The sequence below is a fragment of the Saccopteryx bilineata genome, chromosome 11 (genome assembly GCF_036850765.1).
Source record: "Saccopteryx bilineata isolate mSacBil1 chromosome 11, mSacBil1_pri_phased_curated, whole genome shotgun sequence".
Classification (NCBI taxonomy): Eukaryota; Metazoa; Chordata; class Mammalia; order Chiroptera; family Emballonuridae; genus Saccopteryx; species Saccopteryx bilineata.
The window spans coordinates 41,203,767-41,222,297 of NC_089500.1; the positions used below are offsets into that span (position 1 = coordinate 41,203,767).

The window sequence follows — 18,531 nt, forward strand, 5'->3', positions numbered from 1 at the left end:
TCAGTGGACAGTGCCATGGCTACTGCACAGGAACACGACAATTGCAAGCATTTATCGAGCACTTACAGTGTACCAGGCACGGTTCTAAGCACTTTTTCCCATATTAACTCATTTAATTATCTCAACAATCCCCCATGCTACAAGCAAAGCACAGAGAGAGGTGAAGAATTTTGCCCAAGATCACACAACACATAATCAGTAGAGACAGAATTTGAATCCAGGTTGTTTGCTACAGAGTCAGATCACTTAACCGCTACACTATACTCTCTTACTGTAGAGATAGGGAACCCCAAGCCTGCTGAAGTCAGGGAAGGCTTCCAAGAGGAGGTAATATATACAATCATTCCAAAAAGATCTCTGGGAGTTCAGCCATTGAGTGAGGGGATTAAGACGCTGTCAGGCCTACGGAGTATGAGCCAAGGTATGCAGGACGAGAGATGAATGATTTCAAGGAAAAGCAATTACTTCTGGTAGCTGGAGGGTGAGGTGGATGTTGGGGAACGATGAGAGCCACTAAAGGAATAGGCAGGGAACACATTTTAGTCTGGGCTTGTTGGTTTTCAAGGAATAGACACTCAACACGGGTTCAGGGATACAGAGACATCCCATGGACATCCAAGGGTAAGAAACTAATCACAGCCTAGATACATGTAGAGCTGCTCCTGTTCTGCGGGTGGTATTGCCTCAGTCGCAGTTTCCACCATGTTCCCTGAGTCGCAGAACAATGGAGGTGCCCTGAGTTAAGCTGCAGGGTAGGAGCTAAATGGGACAGATCTGACTTAAACCTGAGGAACCACTGCAGAGACAGGAAATAAGAAAGGGAAGCATGTGTGGAGGGTGTTATAAACTGAATTGTGTCCCCCAAATTCATATGTTGAAGCCCTAACTCCCATTGTGGCTGTATTTGAAGAGAGGGCCTTTAAGAAAGTAATTAGGTTAAATGAAGTCATAAGGATGGGCCCTAATCCAATAGGACTGGTGTCCTTATAAGAAGAGAGATGCCAGATCTCTCTCTCCCCCCCCCCCCCCGCACATGCATGGAGAAGAAGCCACATGAGAACACAGAGAGAAAGCAGCCATGTCTACAAGCCAGAAAGAGAAGTCTCACCAGAAACCAACACTATGGCACCTTGATCTTGAACTTCTAGCTTCCAAAACCAAGAGAAAATAAATTTCTGTTGTTTAATCCACCCAGTGTATGGTATTTTGTTACGGCAGTCCAAGCTGACTAATACAGAGGGAAAGACAATTTCCATTTGGATGAAGACACAGTAAATGTATTTAGAGAAAGTTATGAGTTAGAATGAATAGGGCTTGGTGCTTCTGTGGGAGTAGAAGGTGAAAAGGATTATGAAGGAGAAGAAGTAGGAAGAAGGGATGTTGTCCAAGTTTCAATCCTGTACGGAAGATGAATTGTGGTGACTATCACTGAGTCTGAGATTTGGGAGTTAGACTTGGGCAGACAGTGAAAGTCTGGTTATGATTTCTTGGTTGTAAGCAAGAGAAATTTAACTGTAGGAATGTAGGGGAACTCTAATGGATGTGGAACCTCACTGAAAACCAAGGTCCGGATGTTTTCAACAAATGAACTCATAATTTACATTCAAACTCTTCACTCATTTAATACAAGGCATTAGAGATCATTCCACCTAGCAGGCAAAAACCTACATTATTCTTTGTATGTCTAGCTACTATTCTGTTGAATAGATGAGACATAATTTATTTATTGGTCATCCACCTGTAGCATTAGATTGGATCCAATAATGTTTTATTACAAACAATGCTTCAGGAACATCCTTGCACATTTTTCCTAGTGTACAGCCTAGATTCCTAGAAATGAACTGCCGGGTTGAAAGGAATGTGAATTTTGCATGCTGATAGCTACTGCCAAATTGTCCTCTAAAAAAACTGTACCAATTTATACTTCTAGCAACAGAGAATGCATGTGCTTATTTCTTTATGTCCATATGTGTGTTTCTTAAACTATTTTGAGCCATAGACCCCTTTAGATTCTGCTGAAAGCTATGAATCCTTGTTCTAGGAAAAGATACAAATGTACATATATAAAACATTTTGCCTACGGTTTCTGCAAGTTTACAAACCACCAGAAGACTACCCAGGCATCCTGAGGCTATATATTGAGGACCCCTGAATACAAAAGTGTTTGAGTAGGCCTCCCAGTCTAGGCCAATGGGTCTTAATCTGAGCTGCACATTCGAATCACCGGAGAGCTTTGGAAAATCCCCATGGCCCGGCCACTTTCCAGACCAATCAGAGCAGATTTTCTCCAGGGAGAAGAGCTAGGCATCAGTGGGGTTTTTTTGCAAGTTTTCCAGGTGATTTTAACATGCACTCAAAAGCAAGAACCATTACCATCTAAGAGAGGCTTGTGGAAGAGTAAAAACAAAAAGTAATTTAAAGGTAGAAAAGCAGAGAGTGTACATGTGGCTCTCCAGGGCTCAGACCTGCCTGCAGGAGCTTTTATTTTACAGAGTGGGTGGAGGTGGTGGGGATGGCGATCTGACATTGATACATATGTTTCCATTAGGAAAACGGTCACGGTGATTCTGAAGCACGGCCAATGTTGAGAGTCACTGTGCAGTGTGAAGCCTGCCAGAGAGAGAGAACCCAAAGGGTCAGAGTAGAAGGAAGAAAAGCGTAATGCGATCCCAGAACGTGCAGTTTACAACCAAAGGGCAAAGGGCAGCACCAGCTTCTTTGGATGGCTCTGACAAAAGGGCCTGGCCTTGAGGGCCGAGAGCACTGACCGCGGCTTCGAGCTGACCTGATGGGACGGGGTTTCATGGAGAAGTAAGACCTGGAACTGGGCCTTAAAGAATTAAGACACATTTGATGAGCAGAGGGGAGGAGAGAAGGAATTTCCCAGTCCGAAAGGAAGCTCACAGGGTTGGTTCAAGCCTTCCCACAGCTCCTCCCATCATAGGCTCAGCCATGGAACCCTAAGAAAGATCTCTTCCTCTGGTTTTGCTGAATTGACTCAGCGAGGCTCATTCAGCTCCACACCCTCAACCCCCAAGCCCATCCTTCCTCTTTTCCTGTGCTTCTTCTTCCCTTTGGGGATGTTTCTCTTTCTCCTAGACCAGTGGCTCTCAAGGTCAGGGTCCAGGAACAGGCAGCAACACCTAAGAGTTTGCACACTCTCGGACCCCACCTGAAACTGCTGCATCAGCCGTACGGGGTGGGCCCAGCACTCTGGGTTTTGACAAGTCCTCCAAGGAATTCAGATGCACACTCAGGTTTGAGGGTCAGCGTCCTGGAGACTCCCAGCCATGTTTCCTCCCTTTCCAGCACTGTTCTCTTGGAGTCCTCTTCCACAGAGGGCCGGACTCACGTCAGGGAGATGCAATGAAGAATGCTGGGAAATTAGACTGTAGCCAAGATGATGGGAAATTTGAACTTGAAACTAATGAAAGGAACCATGATGACTTTTTTTTTTTTTTTTTGGTATTTTTCTGAAGCTGGAAACGGGAGAGACAGTCAGACAGACTCCCGCATGCGCCCGACCAGGATCCACCCGGCACGCCCACCAGGGGCGAAGCTCTGCCCACCAGGGGGCGATGCTCTGCCCCTCCTGGGCATCGCTCTGCCGCGACCAGAGCCACTCTAGCGCCTAGGGCAGAGGCCAAGGAGCCATCCCCCAGCGCCCAGACCATCTTTGCTCCAGTGGAGCTTTGGCTGCGGGAGGGGAAGAGAGAGACAGAGAGGAAGAAGGGGCGGGTGGAGAAGCAAATGGGCGCTTCTCCTATGTGCCCTGGCCGGGAATCGAACCCGGGTCCCCCGCACGCCAGGCCAACGCTCTACCGCTGAGCCAACCGGCCAGGGCCACGATGACTTTTAAGGCAGGGGAGGGAAAGTATTAAAATGGTGTTGGAGACGAGGTAACAGCAATTTAAGAATGCAGGTTGATCCCAGTGCCCCTGAAATTATGCATATGCATCATCTGAGGAAGATATTTCATAACTTTCACTTGATTTTCAAATGAATTCAAAATGATTTAGTAGTCATCACTGCTAAAGAGGAAATGATTTTATTGGTTGCTAAATTATATTAGATTTGGAGGCAGTATTTTTCAAAGTGTGATTAGTTTTACATTGTGTGTTAAAATTGCACATCTTGGACCGCACCCTAGACCTACTGTATAGGACCTCTCTGGAGCGGGCACCCAAGAATCTGCATTTTAAAAGAAGCCCCTTCAGTGACTGGTTGATTCTGATGCACTCGAGGGTTCACAAACTGCCCCAGGCTATACATCTCAAAAGCCAATCGTTCCAGGAAAGCTAAATTAACAGTGCGTTTAGAAAGCATGTGAGCCACTAAAGTATGGTGCCGAGCACAAAAAAGCCTTTCAATGACCAAAATACCACAGAACTGGGAACATTAGCCAGAGCAAACACTTGCCTGGCATTTCAGTGATCATCCATTTAAAGCTATAGTCTAGACGCCTTACCATATGGACAGGAACAAGCACTGACGTGAGAGTCGTCCTCAAACTCTGACAGTTCAACTCAACTTCCAGAGCTGGATAAGGAAGAGGTTAATGTGTTTTTCTGTGGCAGATGAAAATAAGATAACTTTGAGAAAAGCAGAAGGAAAACTCTTGACCACGTGAACCTACTAAAGGTTCACCCTTCCTGGAGTCAGGCCAGGCATGTTCCTGGAGGAAATCTCCTGTCCTTCCTTCCTCTTTGCATGTGCTTGGTGGAGTGTGCCCCAAAACCACTGATTACGTACATTGAATTATGAATCTTGTAATATGTGGTACTTAAACAGTAAACCATGTGGGACTGGATTCATGAAAATACACTCAAATGTAAAGAGATTTCTTCTGGGTAGAACTGAAGGGCTTGCTCCGGTGAACTGTTAAAAAAATGTGTGTGTTCTAAAGTCCCAGCGCTCAGTAGCTGTGTGGCATTGGGGAAGTGATTTACGCTCTCAGAGTTTCTACCCATCCAAAAGTAGGAACGATCCTCATAGACACTCATGAGAATAACTTCAGAGTGCTAATGTAAAAGACGAGACCCACAACACGCATTCACTAAATGTTAAAAGAAAGCAATATGAGGCATATATATACTTGTCCAGATTTCTGTTCTTTCTGAACCTTCTCCAGTGAAGACTGACTGCTTTCATGAACAGGAAAGAATGGGGGGTGGGGAAATCACACTTTTGCCTTTTTTTCTTATATTTAAGAGAGTGAGCTGTGAAGCGAGAACAGATAGGAAAACAAACAGATGCAATCATCCCCAGGGTAGCCTGTTTTTATTTGCAGTAATGACAACATGTGACCCCTGGGATATCTTAATCAAAGCACAGACTGCAGGAAGAGTTAGCATGAAGAATTATGAGTACTATACTAGTATCTATCATGCCCTGGCCCTGCACACTTATATCCCAACATAGAGGGATTAGGTCACAATGTATCCTGCTCCCTGTTCCTCTCCAAGGCTGTCCTCTTCCATCAGGTGAAAAGCCTGGATCTCCAGCATCAAATTAAAGAAATAGAACAAACCCATCCCAGGGCTTCTTTAAATATTCAGATAAACCCATGTGCCCCTAACAGTTAAATTAAGCTTTTCTAAGAAAAAGTAAGTCAATTAGTTCAAAATGTGGGTTAGTGCTTCTGGGTATTTAAAAGGGGATCTTTTTTTTCTTTTGTAGTTCATTTAGAAACATAGCCACGGGGCAGGTATATACCCACTCCTCAGCTCATCCTGTGAATTGTCACTATATACCTCGAGACTAAATTCTGATATCTAGAGCTTCACAATCTGGTCCTTAAACTTTCTCAAAGTCATGAAGACACTGAAATAGGAGCTTTAAAATGTATCTTGCTTTGCCTTTTTAGTTTGTATCCTTTATTTTTACCATCATTATCGACAGTTGACAAAGGGTGCTTGACATCGCTATAGAACATGATTTTCCATAACTGAATTTCTTCCTTCCTTCATTCACCAAACATATACTTACCGTCTAAACTTTTGTAAACAAAGGTAGGTCTCCATGACATTATGAAATGCAGTTCTAGACCACACTTTGTGACATGTACTGCAAAACGCTTTTTCCCAAGTTATCTAGATGCAATAAACCAAACTTTATCAGAATACAAATAAAATTAGGTATTTCTCAAGAAAATGAATTTCCAGGAGCAATTCCTAGGTCATAGAATATGAAGGTTTTCATGGCTTCCTCAAAAGGCTGTCTTAATAGATATTGACAGTAAAAAACATGAAAGTAACATTTTCATACCAAGTATTAGGGTTTAAAGTATTGGGGTATTTTTTACATATTTGTTTTGTGTTTTATTTTTTGCTTTTACTAACTTAATAGGATATTTTTTAAATTTTTATTTATGGATTGATTTTTAGAGAGAGAGAGTGAGAAAAACATCAATTTGTCGTTCTACTTATTTATACATTCATTGGTTTATTCTTGTATGTGCCCTGACTGGGAATTGAACCTTCAACATTGGAGTATTGGGACAATGCTCTAATCAACTGAGCTACCTAGGCAACGCAGGCTTTTTTTTTTTTAATATAGCAGATAGTTTCAAGAATATTTTACATTCTGAGAGAAATGTAAATAGCTCCTCCATTATTTAAAATATATGTATTTGTCGCATGACATTAACACATATCTTTATCTCTTTTTCCACCTTAACTGGTATTGCTGTGACACTGAAATAAACATTATTTAATAATAGGGCTAATGTCCACTTCAATCCCACATACCCTTTAAAGATATATGACTAGAAGATAAAGAAATTACTATCATTATTAATTTTGTCTGATTTAACTTTGACAGCCCTCACACTTGACTTCCTTATTAACCAAAGAAGTTTTATTATTAGAATATTATACCACACAGCGCACTTCTAGGCACCACAAAAACACTTTCAACTTATGGAAAACTCTATTCCCCTCATACAATTCTTGCTTTAAAAACATCTAGGAAACTAGTAAGTAAAAAAATCAAGAATTATAGTTACCAGGTAGCAATTACAAACTAAAAATTCCACTACTGTCGACTGTTGTGTTAAGTTCAAGCTGACCTGTTTTTGGGGTTTTTTTTGACAAAGCATTGAAGATAAAAATAGGTAATACTCTCCTTGCTCTTGGGAGATTTAGGCAGAACAGCTGAGAATTTCAGTAGAAAACAACTCATTCTAGTCTTGTTGGGTTTGTGGACATTTCCTTTACCTCTAAATGCTTTGCTGTCATTCTTCTAGGACACAAATGGGTCCCTACTTCCAATAGTACCAATGTTTTAGGTGCCAAGTGACAAAGGTGACATTGTTTCTTAGGCCGTATCTGCTTTGCTCACAGTCCAAGGACTCAGTTTAGGACTATCCTGGCTTTTGAAGATTCCCAAAGCAAATGACACACAGAAGATTTTTTTTTTTTTTTTTTTTTTTTTTTTTTTTTTATACAGAGACAGAGAGAGTCAGAGAGAGGGATAGACAGACAGGAACGGAGAGATGAGAAGCATCAATCATTAGGTTTTTGTTGCGTGTTGCAACACCTTAGTTGTTCATTGATTGCTCTCTCACATGTGCCTTGACTGCGGGGCATCAGCAGACCAAGTAACCCCTTGAGCCAGGGACCTTGGGTCAAAGCTGGTGAGCTTTGGTCAAACCAGATGAATCCACGCTCAAGCTGGCGACCTCAGGGTCTCGAACCTGGGTCCTCCGCATCCCAGTCCTACACTCTATCCACTGTGCCACCGCCTGGTCAGGCATACACAGAAGAATTTTAAGAGTTGTTCCTGAGGATTTTTTTCTCCCATTCTTTGGTTCCTAGAAGCTGAATGTGATCAAGTGGCTCAAGCATAGGCTATGGAGCCCCACTTAATGCCCTACAAGGTCTGGGACACCTGGTCAAGTGGCTTAATCTTTGTGAGACTCCTGGCCTTGGTTTTCTTTACAATCAAGCCTTGATACATAAGATCTAACAGTTGAATGTTTACTAATGCTCAAGACACTGTAGCAGGTCCTTTACTAATATTAATAGGGGCTATAACTATCATCCAGATAATAAAATGAGAGAACTGAGACCTAAAATAGGGCATCTGGTAAAGCCAAACAAAGAATCAAACCTAGGCAGTCTGGTTTCAAAGATGAACCTTTTAACCACTCTGCTACATAACCTTTTGTGGAGGTTAGCTCTGACTCCACACATATTTATGTTTATTGAGTGTGTACTAAGTGCCAGCCACTCTGATAAAATATGCTAAGGAACTATATTGGAAATGAGTCAGGCCTGCAGAAATAAATAAGACATAGTTGTTTGTTCTTCTGGAGTTTTCTTCCACTTTGTAGCGTTAGAGTGCATGGTTCTATTTTCATCTGAGTTCAGAAAAACATTACCCAAGATGATCTTCAACTGAATTTAGTAGTGAAACTCTGAAGCAAAGATATGTCAAAGAGCTTCGATCTAAATTCATATTTAACCTCCAGAATACTTCATGAATCTTTTAGTAATCAAATCAAGAAAGCCTGACCTAAAAGTGATGAACTAAAAATAAGAGATGAACTAAAAAGTGACTTAAAGATTTTCTAGCTTCTGCCCCTAGGGGCCCATACAGTTACTTGGATTTATCAGTTTACCTCCTCCCCCAACTCACCTCTCTTAATACATAGACATCTCCATTCCCTGACCCTTTACTTACTTCTATACAATAACTTACTACATACAGTGTGTTCTACTAGAGGGGGAATTCATGGTAAGGAAATATTAAACCAATAAAGTCGTTACATTCTTTTTAAGTTTCAAACAATAATGTTGCCTTCTAGTTACTCTTTGTCCTGATTTTTAATACAGAAATTTAGGTCTGTGTTATTTTAGGTTTTCCACAAGAAAAGTTTCCATTAAACATAGGATTTCTCTAAACACAGAGCCTGTTCATTCATTCCTTCAAGGTAAATGACTGGAGTGCTCACCAGGTCCCAGGCACCAGCCTAAACCATAAAGGTATATTGGATTAGTAGAGGAACCAGATAGATTAAAAGCAACCACATCAATTACATAACAGATGATGCTCAGAAGACTGGGAGCGGAGAGGAGGGTGAGCTGCACGTGTTTCTGGGTAATATAACCTTTCATGAAGTGTGAACCTGAAATGGGAATAGGTGGTTATAAAATGAAGAGGAAACATTTGGAGTTCTTCTTTCCAAAACTGTCATGTCACTACCTTCAAGTAATCTAAGAAATGGAGAGGCACAGATGTATCTTGTCTCCATCAGATAGACAAGAAAGAGACAAGAAAGACGGCACATCTTGTCGAAGTTGGAACATTTTTATAAAAGAAGCTATGCATTGTATACAAGAAATCAAGTTTCCTGACAAAGAGTGAGGGCAGCTATCAGTTCTAAGTGGTGGGCTGAATGGACTTCATGATAGGGCAAAATCAAAGTGGAGACCTGGACTGATAGATGTCAACCAATATTGCCTCTCTACCAAAATAATTAGAAAGCTTATTTTATTATCTCATTTGGAATTGTATATATGGAAGCACAAGGTGTTTTTAAGGGATTGTTTATTAAACCTCCTTTATGAACTTAACTGTAATTTTGTATTGTTGCGTTTTAAAAATTAAGCAACGGGGGGGGGGGGGTGTCGAGAGGTTTCTCTGGGTGTTCTTCCTGGTAAGTACTAACCTAAAAAGGTAGGTTCTGACCTAAAGAGGTCTTTTCCAATATTTGATGGCGTATTATTGTGGGCAAAGAATTTTGGTAGCGTTTCAAGGGCTGGTGCTACGAAGCAGATTCACAGTCCCCTATAATCAAGCCAAGGTGCGTTCTTCCTATCTCACGTAAGCGAGAGTCCTGCCGGTGGATTGCAAACTGTCCAGGCAACATCTGTACTGTTGTTTTTCCAAGTCCGTTAAAAAGTTATTTGCGCTTGGATTTTTTTGGTTCTGCCGTTCCCCACCCCCGCCCCCTGGCTTTTTCCAGTGGAGACCTGCCCTAGGGGGTATTTTGTCCTGGGAGCACAAAACTATTTTCTTTTCTGAAAATCCGTTGACGTCAACTGGGAGCTGTTTTTGGTTGCTTTGTTTCCCGGAGCGTTCCGCCCAGCATACCGCCTCCGGTAAACTGCGCGCAATTCAAAGCAGCTTGCCGGGCAGGGAGAGCCGGGGCAGGGGGGGGGGGGGTGGAGGTACCCCCGCCGCCCACAGAAGTGGGGAGGCCGGGGGAGCGCTTTCGCTCCTGGGCTGGAGCATGGGCCTGAGTCTCCGGCGGAGCCAGGAGCACAGTCCCTAGTTCGCTTCTCTCGCGGTGAGGACCGCCTGGGAGCAGCCCCTGGTAGGTAACTTGCCTGGCTCCTACCTGAGTTCTCAGCATCGCTGAAATTTCCCGCCCAAGCGTTCTGGCGGCCAGAAAACCTGGGAGCGTCCTGGGACAGGGTCAGCCTTCTAGAAGTAGCCGTATGTGATTGGTGTGTACCAGTTCGTGGGCGCGGGTCCGCGTGTGCAGCTAACTTAGCAGCTTACTGGCCTGGGCTACGGGGAAACAAACAGGCCTTTCTATCTATTGGGGGTGGGGGGAAGGCAATGGATGCAGTTTGAACAAAGCCGGCCTTGCACCTCGGGGACGATTCCCTAGGAGTGTAATCTCCAAAATTCCTCGCCTCCCGTGTCGGTTCTCTGAAGAGAGCAGGGCGTGTGTGTGTGTGTGTGTGTGTGTGTGTGCGCGCGCGTGTTGTTTCCCCAGGAGCAGGAGGGGGCCCGCGAGGCAGGGACTTGCTGTAACTTGTTCACACCTGGCGTTGTTTCCCCAACGCTGCGCGGCGTCCAAGGCCGAGCAGGCACGCGGAGGATGAGGGCTGATCCGTGGAGAAGACACCATCAACTCCCACTTAGAGGCTCACGCGGCACAGAAACCCAGTTTTACTTTTCCTTTTTCTTTAAATTACAAATTGACACAAGAGTTTCTATTGATGCGTAAACTGCCGGGGGGGGGGGGGGATTGGGCAATTGACAAGACTTCCACAGTGAAACTGGATAGATTTCGGAGGTAAATCCGAGCACGCATTCGAAGAGCTAGAGGGGCTGCCTCACAGGAGGACCGGCCTGGGCCGGGGTCGTGCTAGTAGGACCTCATTCCATCGGTTCCCCTCGCACCTGGGACTCGGAGCTGCCCGAGGAGAAGAAAGTTAGGATGCAGCACAAGCTCCAGAGGTGGCCGGGAAGTGCCGCCAAAGTAAACAGCTGAGATCTCCGGCGGCTCTGGGGGCGCTGCCCCGGGCCGGGACAGCGGGAGACGGCAACGAAAGGGCGCGCTGAGCCCGAGCGCGCCGGGGGCGGGCGTTTGGCTGGAAGTGGGGCACTGCCTCCTATGGGAAAGCGGGACCCGGCGAGCTCTTTGGCCGCCTTTCCAGTTTCGCAGGTGCCCGCCCCCGTACGCCCGAGGCAGCGCAGCCCTGAGGGCGAAAGAGTGGCGGTTGGCAAACTTGGAAGGAGAGCGCGCTCAGGATCCGAATTGCCGGAATTGTGGCGGCGGTGGGGACGGCAGATACCCAAGTTCACTTTTTCCACCCGCCCACTCGCTTGCCCGACGGGCCTTAGGGACCGGCATTGCTCTGGTTCCAACCAGGTGGAGCGCCTCGCCAGAGGAAGTTGTGTCAGTTTGCTTCGAGACAGGGAGGGCGGTGGCCTGGGCAGGTGGGGAACGGTCCCTGGGGTCCCGAGCGCCTCTCCCGCGTCTCCCCTCCCAACAGCCCCTCCCAGTCGTTCCTTCTCGCTCCTTCCCCAGGCTGGCTGGACCAGCGCGGACTTGCCCCAGACCTACGGGGAGCGCCCCAGGTCTTTAATGACAGCTTAAAAGTGGCTGTTGGAAAAGTCGAAAGGGATGAGGCTGACGTGGGGCGTGTTTCGCTTCTTTGCAAGAGTCGAAAAGGGAGCTGGGAGCTGTGCGGCTGTCCCCAGGCCCCCTCGCCTCGCCGCCAGCAAGTAGGTGGGGGAGCCGCCGCCAGCCCCATCCCGCTCCCAAGCCTCGCCCGCTGCACCCTGGCCGCGGGCGCAGAGAGGGTGCGGGGCCTCGCCGTGCCTCCTCCACCCTGCTCATTAACCTGCCTGCTCCACTCCGCTCCGGGCGGCCCCAGACCCGGGCTTCTCGAAGCAGCACTCGCGGCCCGCCCGACGCAGCCGCCTCCCTGAACCCCCGGCTCCAGGGGGCAATGAGGGGGTGGTGGAAGGGGCACTGCTCCTCGGGCATTACTTAGAGAAGCGAGACCGCCCCGCCCTCCCGCCGGCCCTCCCTCTCTCCCGCCCGGGCCCGCGCTCCACTACGCCAGAGGGTAAGTTGGGAGTGTTTCACCCCCACCGATAGCTCTCCCTCCCCTTTCATTTTTTTTCCCCTTCAAAGTTTTTTTAGGAGTGGGGAGAGGGGTGGGGGAAAAAGAGGATCCAGCCAGCCTCGGTCTTTAGCCTCTTCCTGTCTAACTTTCCCCACCTCCCCTCCATCCCCTGAGCGCCGCTGCCTCTCCGGAGCAGCGCTCCGAACTGACAATTGGAACGCGGCTCCTTTAAGAGCCCGGCTTTGCCTCCCGGTAGCTGAAGGTCATTAAACACAAAAGCTCTCAGCGCTGCGGTCCAATATAGCGCATGCGCCCTGCCCGAGGACTGGCAGAGAGACGGCAATATGGCGAGAATGCCTGGCAGCGGGGACTGTAACACCAGCGCAGGCGGCAGCGCCAGCGCCGCCGCCGCCGCTGCCGCCGCCGAGAACAATGGGGAGCGGGGCGAGGGCGATCGCTGTGCAGGGGGCCGCGGCCGCCGCTACGGCCGCCCGCACTACTGCAGCGCGGGCGAGGAGGAGGAGGAAGAGGAGGAGGAGGACGAGATCCAGGAGGTGCAGATAACGGGGGACGAGGAGGAGGAGGACGGAGGTGGAGGGCTGGAGGAGGAAGAGGAGGAGGAAGAAGAGATGGGGCTGGACTGGGACGAGCCCCTGGAGCCCGAGGATTCGGCCGGGGAGGAGCTGGAGCCGGAGCCGGAGCCGGTCCATATGATCAATATGGACCAGAGCGCCGCGCTGGAGCCGGAGGCGCCGCCGCGACTGCTAGCGCCCCGGGCCCGCGGCGGGCCTCCCGGGGACGGCGCCGAGCTGGACCCCGACGTGCTGCAGCGCCCCGAGCGGGCCCGGCTGAGCGAGAACACCCGGCTGGCCACCCGCTACGCCGTGCGCATCTTCCGGGAGTACCTGAGCGAGAAGGCGCAGAGCCCGGACTTCGAGACCATGGACAAGGGGGCGCTGTGCCGCGTGCTGCGCTCCTTCTACGCCGAGGCCCGCTCCAAGAGCGGCCAGCTCTACAGCAAGTCGTCGCTCATCAGCATTCGCAGCTCCCTCAACCGCTACCTCAACGAGCCCCCGTACTGCCGCACGCTCGACCTCACCAAGGACCCGGAGCTGCGCAGCGCCAACCTGACGTTGGCCGCGGTCATCCGCAAGCTCGAGGAGCAGGGCGCCGGTCCGGTGGTGCAGAAGCAAGCCATCACGCGCGCCGACCTGCGCAAGCTCTACACCTCCAGCGTCTTCAGCACCAACACGCCCTTCGGGCTGCTCAACAAGGTCTGGTTCGAGACGTGCATGTACTTCTGCACGCGCGGCCGCGAGAACCAGCGCGAGCTGGAGGAGGACTCTTTCGGGCTGGCCATGGACGAGGACGGCCGCAAGTTCGTCTACTTTAAGTCCCTGGGGCCCTACCACAAGTCGCGCTCCTCGTCGTGGAGTAAGAAGCGCGCGGAGAGCAGCGACGAGGAGAACTTGCCCCGCATGTACGAGACGGGCACCGAGTTCTGCCCCTATGCTAGCTTCGTCAAGTACTTGTCGAAGCGCAACCCCCTCTGCAAGGCGTTCTTCCAGCGGCCCCGGGACCACTGCAGCGAGGGGGATGTGACCTGGTACGAGAACAAAGCCATCGGCAAGAACTTGCTGGGCACCAGAATGCAGATGCTCTCCAAGGCGGCCAAGCTCTCCAAGACCTACACCAACCACTGCATCGGCGCCGTCTCCATCGCCACACTCAACAGCATCGCGGGCATCGGTACCAAACTGGGCTCGCCCGCCCTGCAGGGCTGCTACACCGAGGCTCTGAACGGAGCTGCTCGCCACCACTCCCACCACCCCCCTACACATCCCTCCCACCACCACCGCCCCCAGCCACCCTTGCTGGGAAACACCTATATCCTCCCCAAAGACAGCCAGATCGGGCCCGACGTGAAATCCGAGGCTGCGCCCAAGCGCGCCCTGTACGAGTCGGTGTTCGGGTCGGGGGAAATCTGCGGCCCCTCTTCCCCCAAAAGACTTTGTATCCGCCCCTCGGAGCCTGTGGATGCGGTGGTGGTGGTTTCCGTGAAACACGACCCCCTGCCTCTTCTTCCAGAAGCCAATGGGCACAGAAGCACCAATTCTCCCACCATAGTTTCACCTGCTATTGTTTCCCCCACCCAGGTAACCAAACTAAACGATATGCTTGAAATGTTTTCTTTGGTACCACTTGGAGACTAACTTGTGCTACTGCAGGTTTGGTTTGGGGAAGTTTGAAAAAGTAGCAAATGTACTGAATCAGATTCGATTTCACCTTTAAAAGCTTAACTCTTGCTGGTGCTTTTCAGGAAAGTTTACACCTTGCCTTAATATGCGAGAGGGCAGTCTCCCCAACAATCACTGCTTCACAGTAACAAATCTTTCAAGTTTGCGGAACAAAAAAAAAAGGTTTAGCTCAGCCTATCTCCATTGAATGCATGAGTTTTATGAGGCGAAGAGTGCAGGGATACTGTACATATAAAGGATGCAGTTACTTAAAATATATTTGAATGACGTAACCATTAAAATGCTCTATTACATATTCACTATAACATGAATTTAGAAAAACAGTTATAAATTATTAAAAAGAAAACATGCCAATCACACTTCCTGTAAGGGGGTGGGGAGTGGAGAGACTGGCAGTCAAGTGCCAGTTAACATGTAGCTGAATGTAAAGTGACATTCGGGGTGTAGTTTCCATAAACTAAATTCAGTTGTTAGAAGTTATTATTAGCTGAAAAGACTAGCTGCCCTACCAGCCAGGCTCTGACTTGGAGCATATGCCCTGTGGTGCCCAGAATTATGGGCACTAAAACGCTGCTGTCTTTCCCTAGCCTGCTGGATCTCACCATCTAGGGGGATAGATAAGACTTATAAATATAATTGAGACAAGTAGCACAGGAGTGTGGCAAGAACACAGAAGTAAAGAGTTGTAAGCGCAGAAGGTGAGCTTCATTGGGCAGATCAGTTCATCTCTCTGGGCTTCAGTGTCATCATGAAAAATAAGGGACTGTTCTAACGGTAACATTACCTACTTCAAAACAGTACTAAAATCTAGGTTGAGACTGGGAGGTTAAGTGGATGCTTCTTGTCTTACGATTTTTCCTGGAGGAATATATTTGTATTATTAAAATGATGTTCATCTTTTGGATACTCATCTGTCTCTAGGAGCCAGAAACCAGAGGTCTTTGGGGACTAGGCTGTCCTCTGCAGGCAGGAGTAGCCTCTGGAGGTTGACAACTGGGACCTCCCTGCCATCAAGCAGAAGTAGGAATTTCAACTGTAAGTCTAGAGGTGTAGTGCAGGCCTTTCAAGGAACGGATGTCAGGTACCTCAGTGCTTTTTCCAAAGTGGAAATTCCAGTTTTGGACAGACTGACCCTTTCAAACATTTACCAGCTAATCAGCAAGCCTCAAGGCCAACTGCGAAAGGGGCTGTGAACGATGATAAAAACACCAAAGTTCTCTAAAATACACGAGATCTGCAGGCTATGTGTCTTTTTTTTCTGTACTTTTAATATCTGTAGTACATTTCTGACTAGACCAGGAGGTTGTTTTCGGAAGTTTTAAGGATGGAGTATATATCTGGGAATAATAATGAAACAGTTTGTGTACTGGCATCTCTGCTGGTTTCTTGACACCAGTGTCATTATAGAATCATGACCTAAGAGCCACAAAAGATTAGACTGGGGTTTGTTTACTTGGCTTTGTTTTGTTCTAAGGAATGCAATCACTGTCACAGTCTTTTATTTTAACCCAGTGAGATAAATCTGTTCCATAAATCTGGATACTGATTCTTTTATTTTTCTTGAGTTATTATTTAATTCCCTAGTATAGATTTGAGTATCTATATGTTGATTATATTATTACTATGGCTCTCAAACTAAGTCCCCTGTAGTTAAATACTGCAAAAAGTTGTTTTCTTTGCACATATTTAATAATCAGCTTTTCACTGACAGAGTAATTTTTTTAAATCAGCATTAAGAAATTTACAGTAACTTAGTAAATCATGTAGAACTTACTTTATGAAGTTTTAGCATTCTAAATATAAAATAAATGTTTACTTTAAGCAAAAAACTGATATTAAACTTTCTCTTTCTCCATTTATTAAAATCCCGATAACAATTGAGGTCCAGGGCATTTCCTACGGATTAATGACTGGCCCAGGGCATTGCTCTAAGTTGTCAACTCCTCTGGCTGGCCATTAATCCCCAGGAAATGCCATGTGTACTTCAAGTTTTAGTCATTATTACTTAATTATAAACATAGGCTGTCTAATCTTAATACTGACTGGACCTCATCAAGTGGGCAAGTTTCTCAAAAAAAGAAGAGCCTGTTACTTTAAATGCAGTGACTCTTTTTACTTCTTGAGGATATTAATAAGTGCTTCACTTATGGGACTGGTTGAAAAATGAATGCACTTAAGGATTAACAAAGATTATAGAATTTGTGATTTTTACTCATGTGTAATGCCTGGAGTTTTTTTTTTTGTTGTTGTTTTTGTGTGTGTGTGTTTTTAGGGGGGGTGGTAGTTGCTTTAACTGATTCACTCTTTAGTTCTCTGGAGTGGCTGTGTTCAAAGTAAAGGGTAGTCTGAGTTCCGTTTTCCCCATGAGCTGTTGTAATCAAAGATGATCCAGTTGTAGGTGCAACTTCCCTAGCTCTCAGGTGGAGATCACGTGGTCTATTTTAAAAGGTTTATTGGGCTTATCCTACATCATCATAGCTATTCTCTTTGCATGAAAATACAGTAATTTTCCTGCCTAAGAAACCAGTACATTAGCTTAGATGGATGACAGTTATTTCTAATGTTAGATTTTTAATTTACACAAAATAGAATACTAATAGGAGCTTAGATTTTAAATATCGTAGTTTTGTTGCTTAAGTTTTTAAAGACTGTACCTCTCTCCAGTACCAAACAAAAATGTGAACATTAGTTCCCTAAAATACGCTTAGAAGCATTCATATAAACTTGTAACAAAGCTGCAAGTAAATTCCACTTACTTGACCCTAACCCAGATTATTTCCAGAAATATCATACTTTTAAGAAATTCTGGAAGTAAAGTGTCTGTTAGTGGAAAGATTCTGGAGTCAGCAGTGCATGTCCTCTGTTTCTGTTTGATTGTCTTCACTGGGGGCCAGAGTTGGTCCTTACATTTTCCAGGCTGAAAATCAGAACAGCCTCCCTGTGGGCACATGCAGTCATTCATGACCTTGCCTTTGAGAAGCCAGATGCTGAGAGCACAGGGAAACCCGTTTTCATTCAGATTCAGGCACTGCATTGTGGGAAGGGAAAAGGAATATTCCATCTATTTATTTAATAGTTTTATTTTGCAGTTGAAGACAAGGCAGGAGGCATACTCTTTTCTACTTAAAGACATCTATACAGACATCTATAAAAGTAAAAGGAGTAGTGTATTTATAGCAGTTGTAAGAACACTTTTGCAATGGTTATCTGGAGCTATTAGGATTAAGTGCGCTGTTTAAAACTGATATTTTCCTGATTTTTAGTGTTAGTTTGTGGCTACATTTATTTCTGCTGCCAGAGTATTTGCTCTGATTTATGGAAAGTTCAAACTGGTGAAGAAACGAAATGTCATTAAGTATGTAACTTTTTTCATTCATTCAGGAAACAATTACTGAACACCTACGAATCTGGCCCTTATACTAGGAATCTCTATAAATTAATCTGTTTTCCACTTGGCAAGTAGTCTCATTGGCAAGATTTGGGCCTCATAAATTACTAAAACTAGATCAAAATAAAGAAAATAAAAAGGTAATGCATTCAATGTTTTGAAGCAATCATTTTGGGAAAGAAATCTATACTTTTATTTTTGCATATTGTAGTCAGTACTCTGATGTATTATTTAAATTGATATAAGCACACATATGTCAGTTTACTATCTATTAAATCTGACTCAGGAAATAAAAATTTTTTAAAAAAGAAGTATTTGCTGCCAAAGAAGAAAGTGGATCCCACTTATCTAAAACTTAAGTCCTTGCGTCATCTTGATTTAAATATCTGGCTTCCTTAACAAATGACACTGAAACGGTCATTCTCTTTTCATTGCAAATAGATCTGAATCAAGAAGAGCCCCTTCTTCTAATAGGACTGCTAGTAGTATGTGACATCACTTAGGCAGGTCCTCACCTCGGCTTAGGCCAGTCAAAATTCCACTTCAGTCACTTAATAAAAAATTAAGTTTC

The 18,531-nt window shown here is 46.0% G+C and overlaps 1 protein-coding gene across 4 annotated transcripts in view; it reads left to right on the forward strand.

Moving 5' to 3' along the window:
• Window positions 1-18,531, forward strand: part of KCTD1 (potassium channel tetramerization domain containing 1) — a 207,403-nt gene that overhangs the window by 90,104 nt on the left and 98,768 nt on the right. Inside the window, exon 1 of one of the 4 annotated variants that reach the window (XM_066246699.1) lies at window positions 10,302-10,321. The exons of 1 other annotated variant lie outside the window; for it this stretch is intronic. Coding sequence is in view for 1 of the 3 variants with exons in the window: in XM_066246695.1 (XP_066102792.1) it covers window positions 12,659-14,470 (1,812 nt within the window). In the remaining 2 variants the exon portion in view is untranslated. 2 more of the 4 variants (XM_066246698.1, XM_066246695.1) reach the window with 2 other exon arrangements.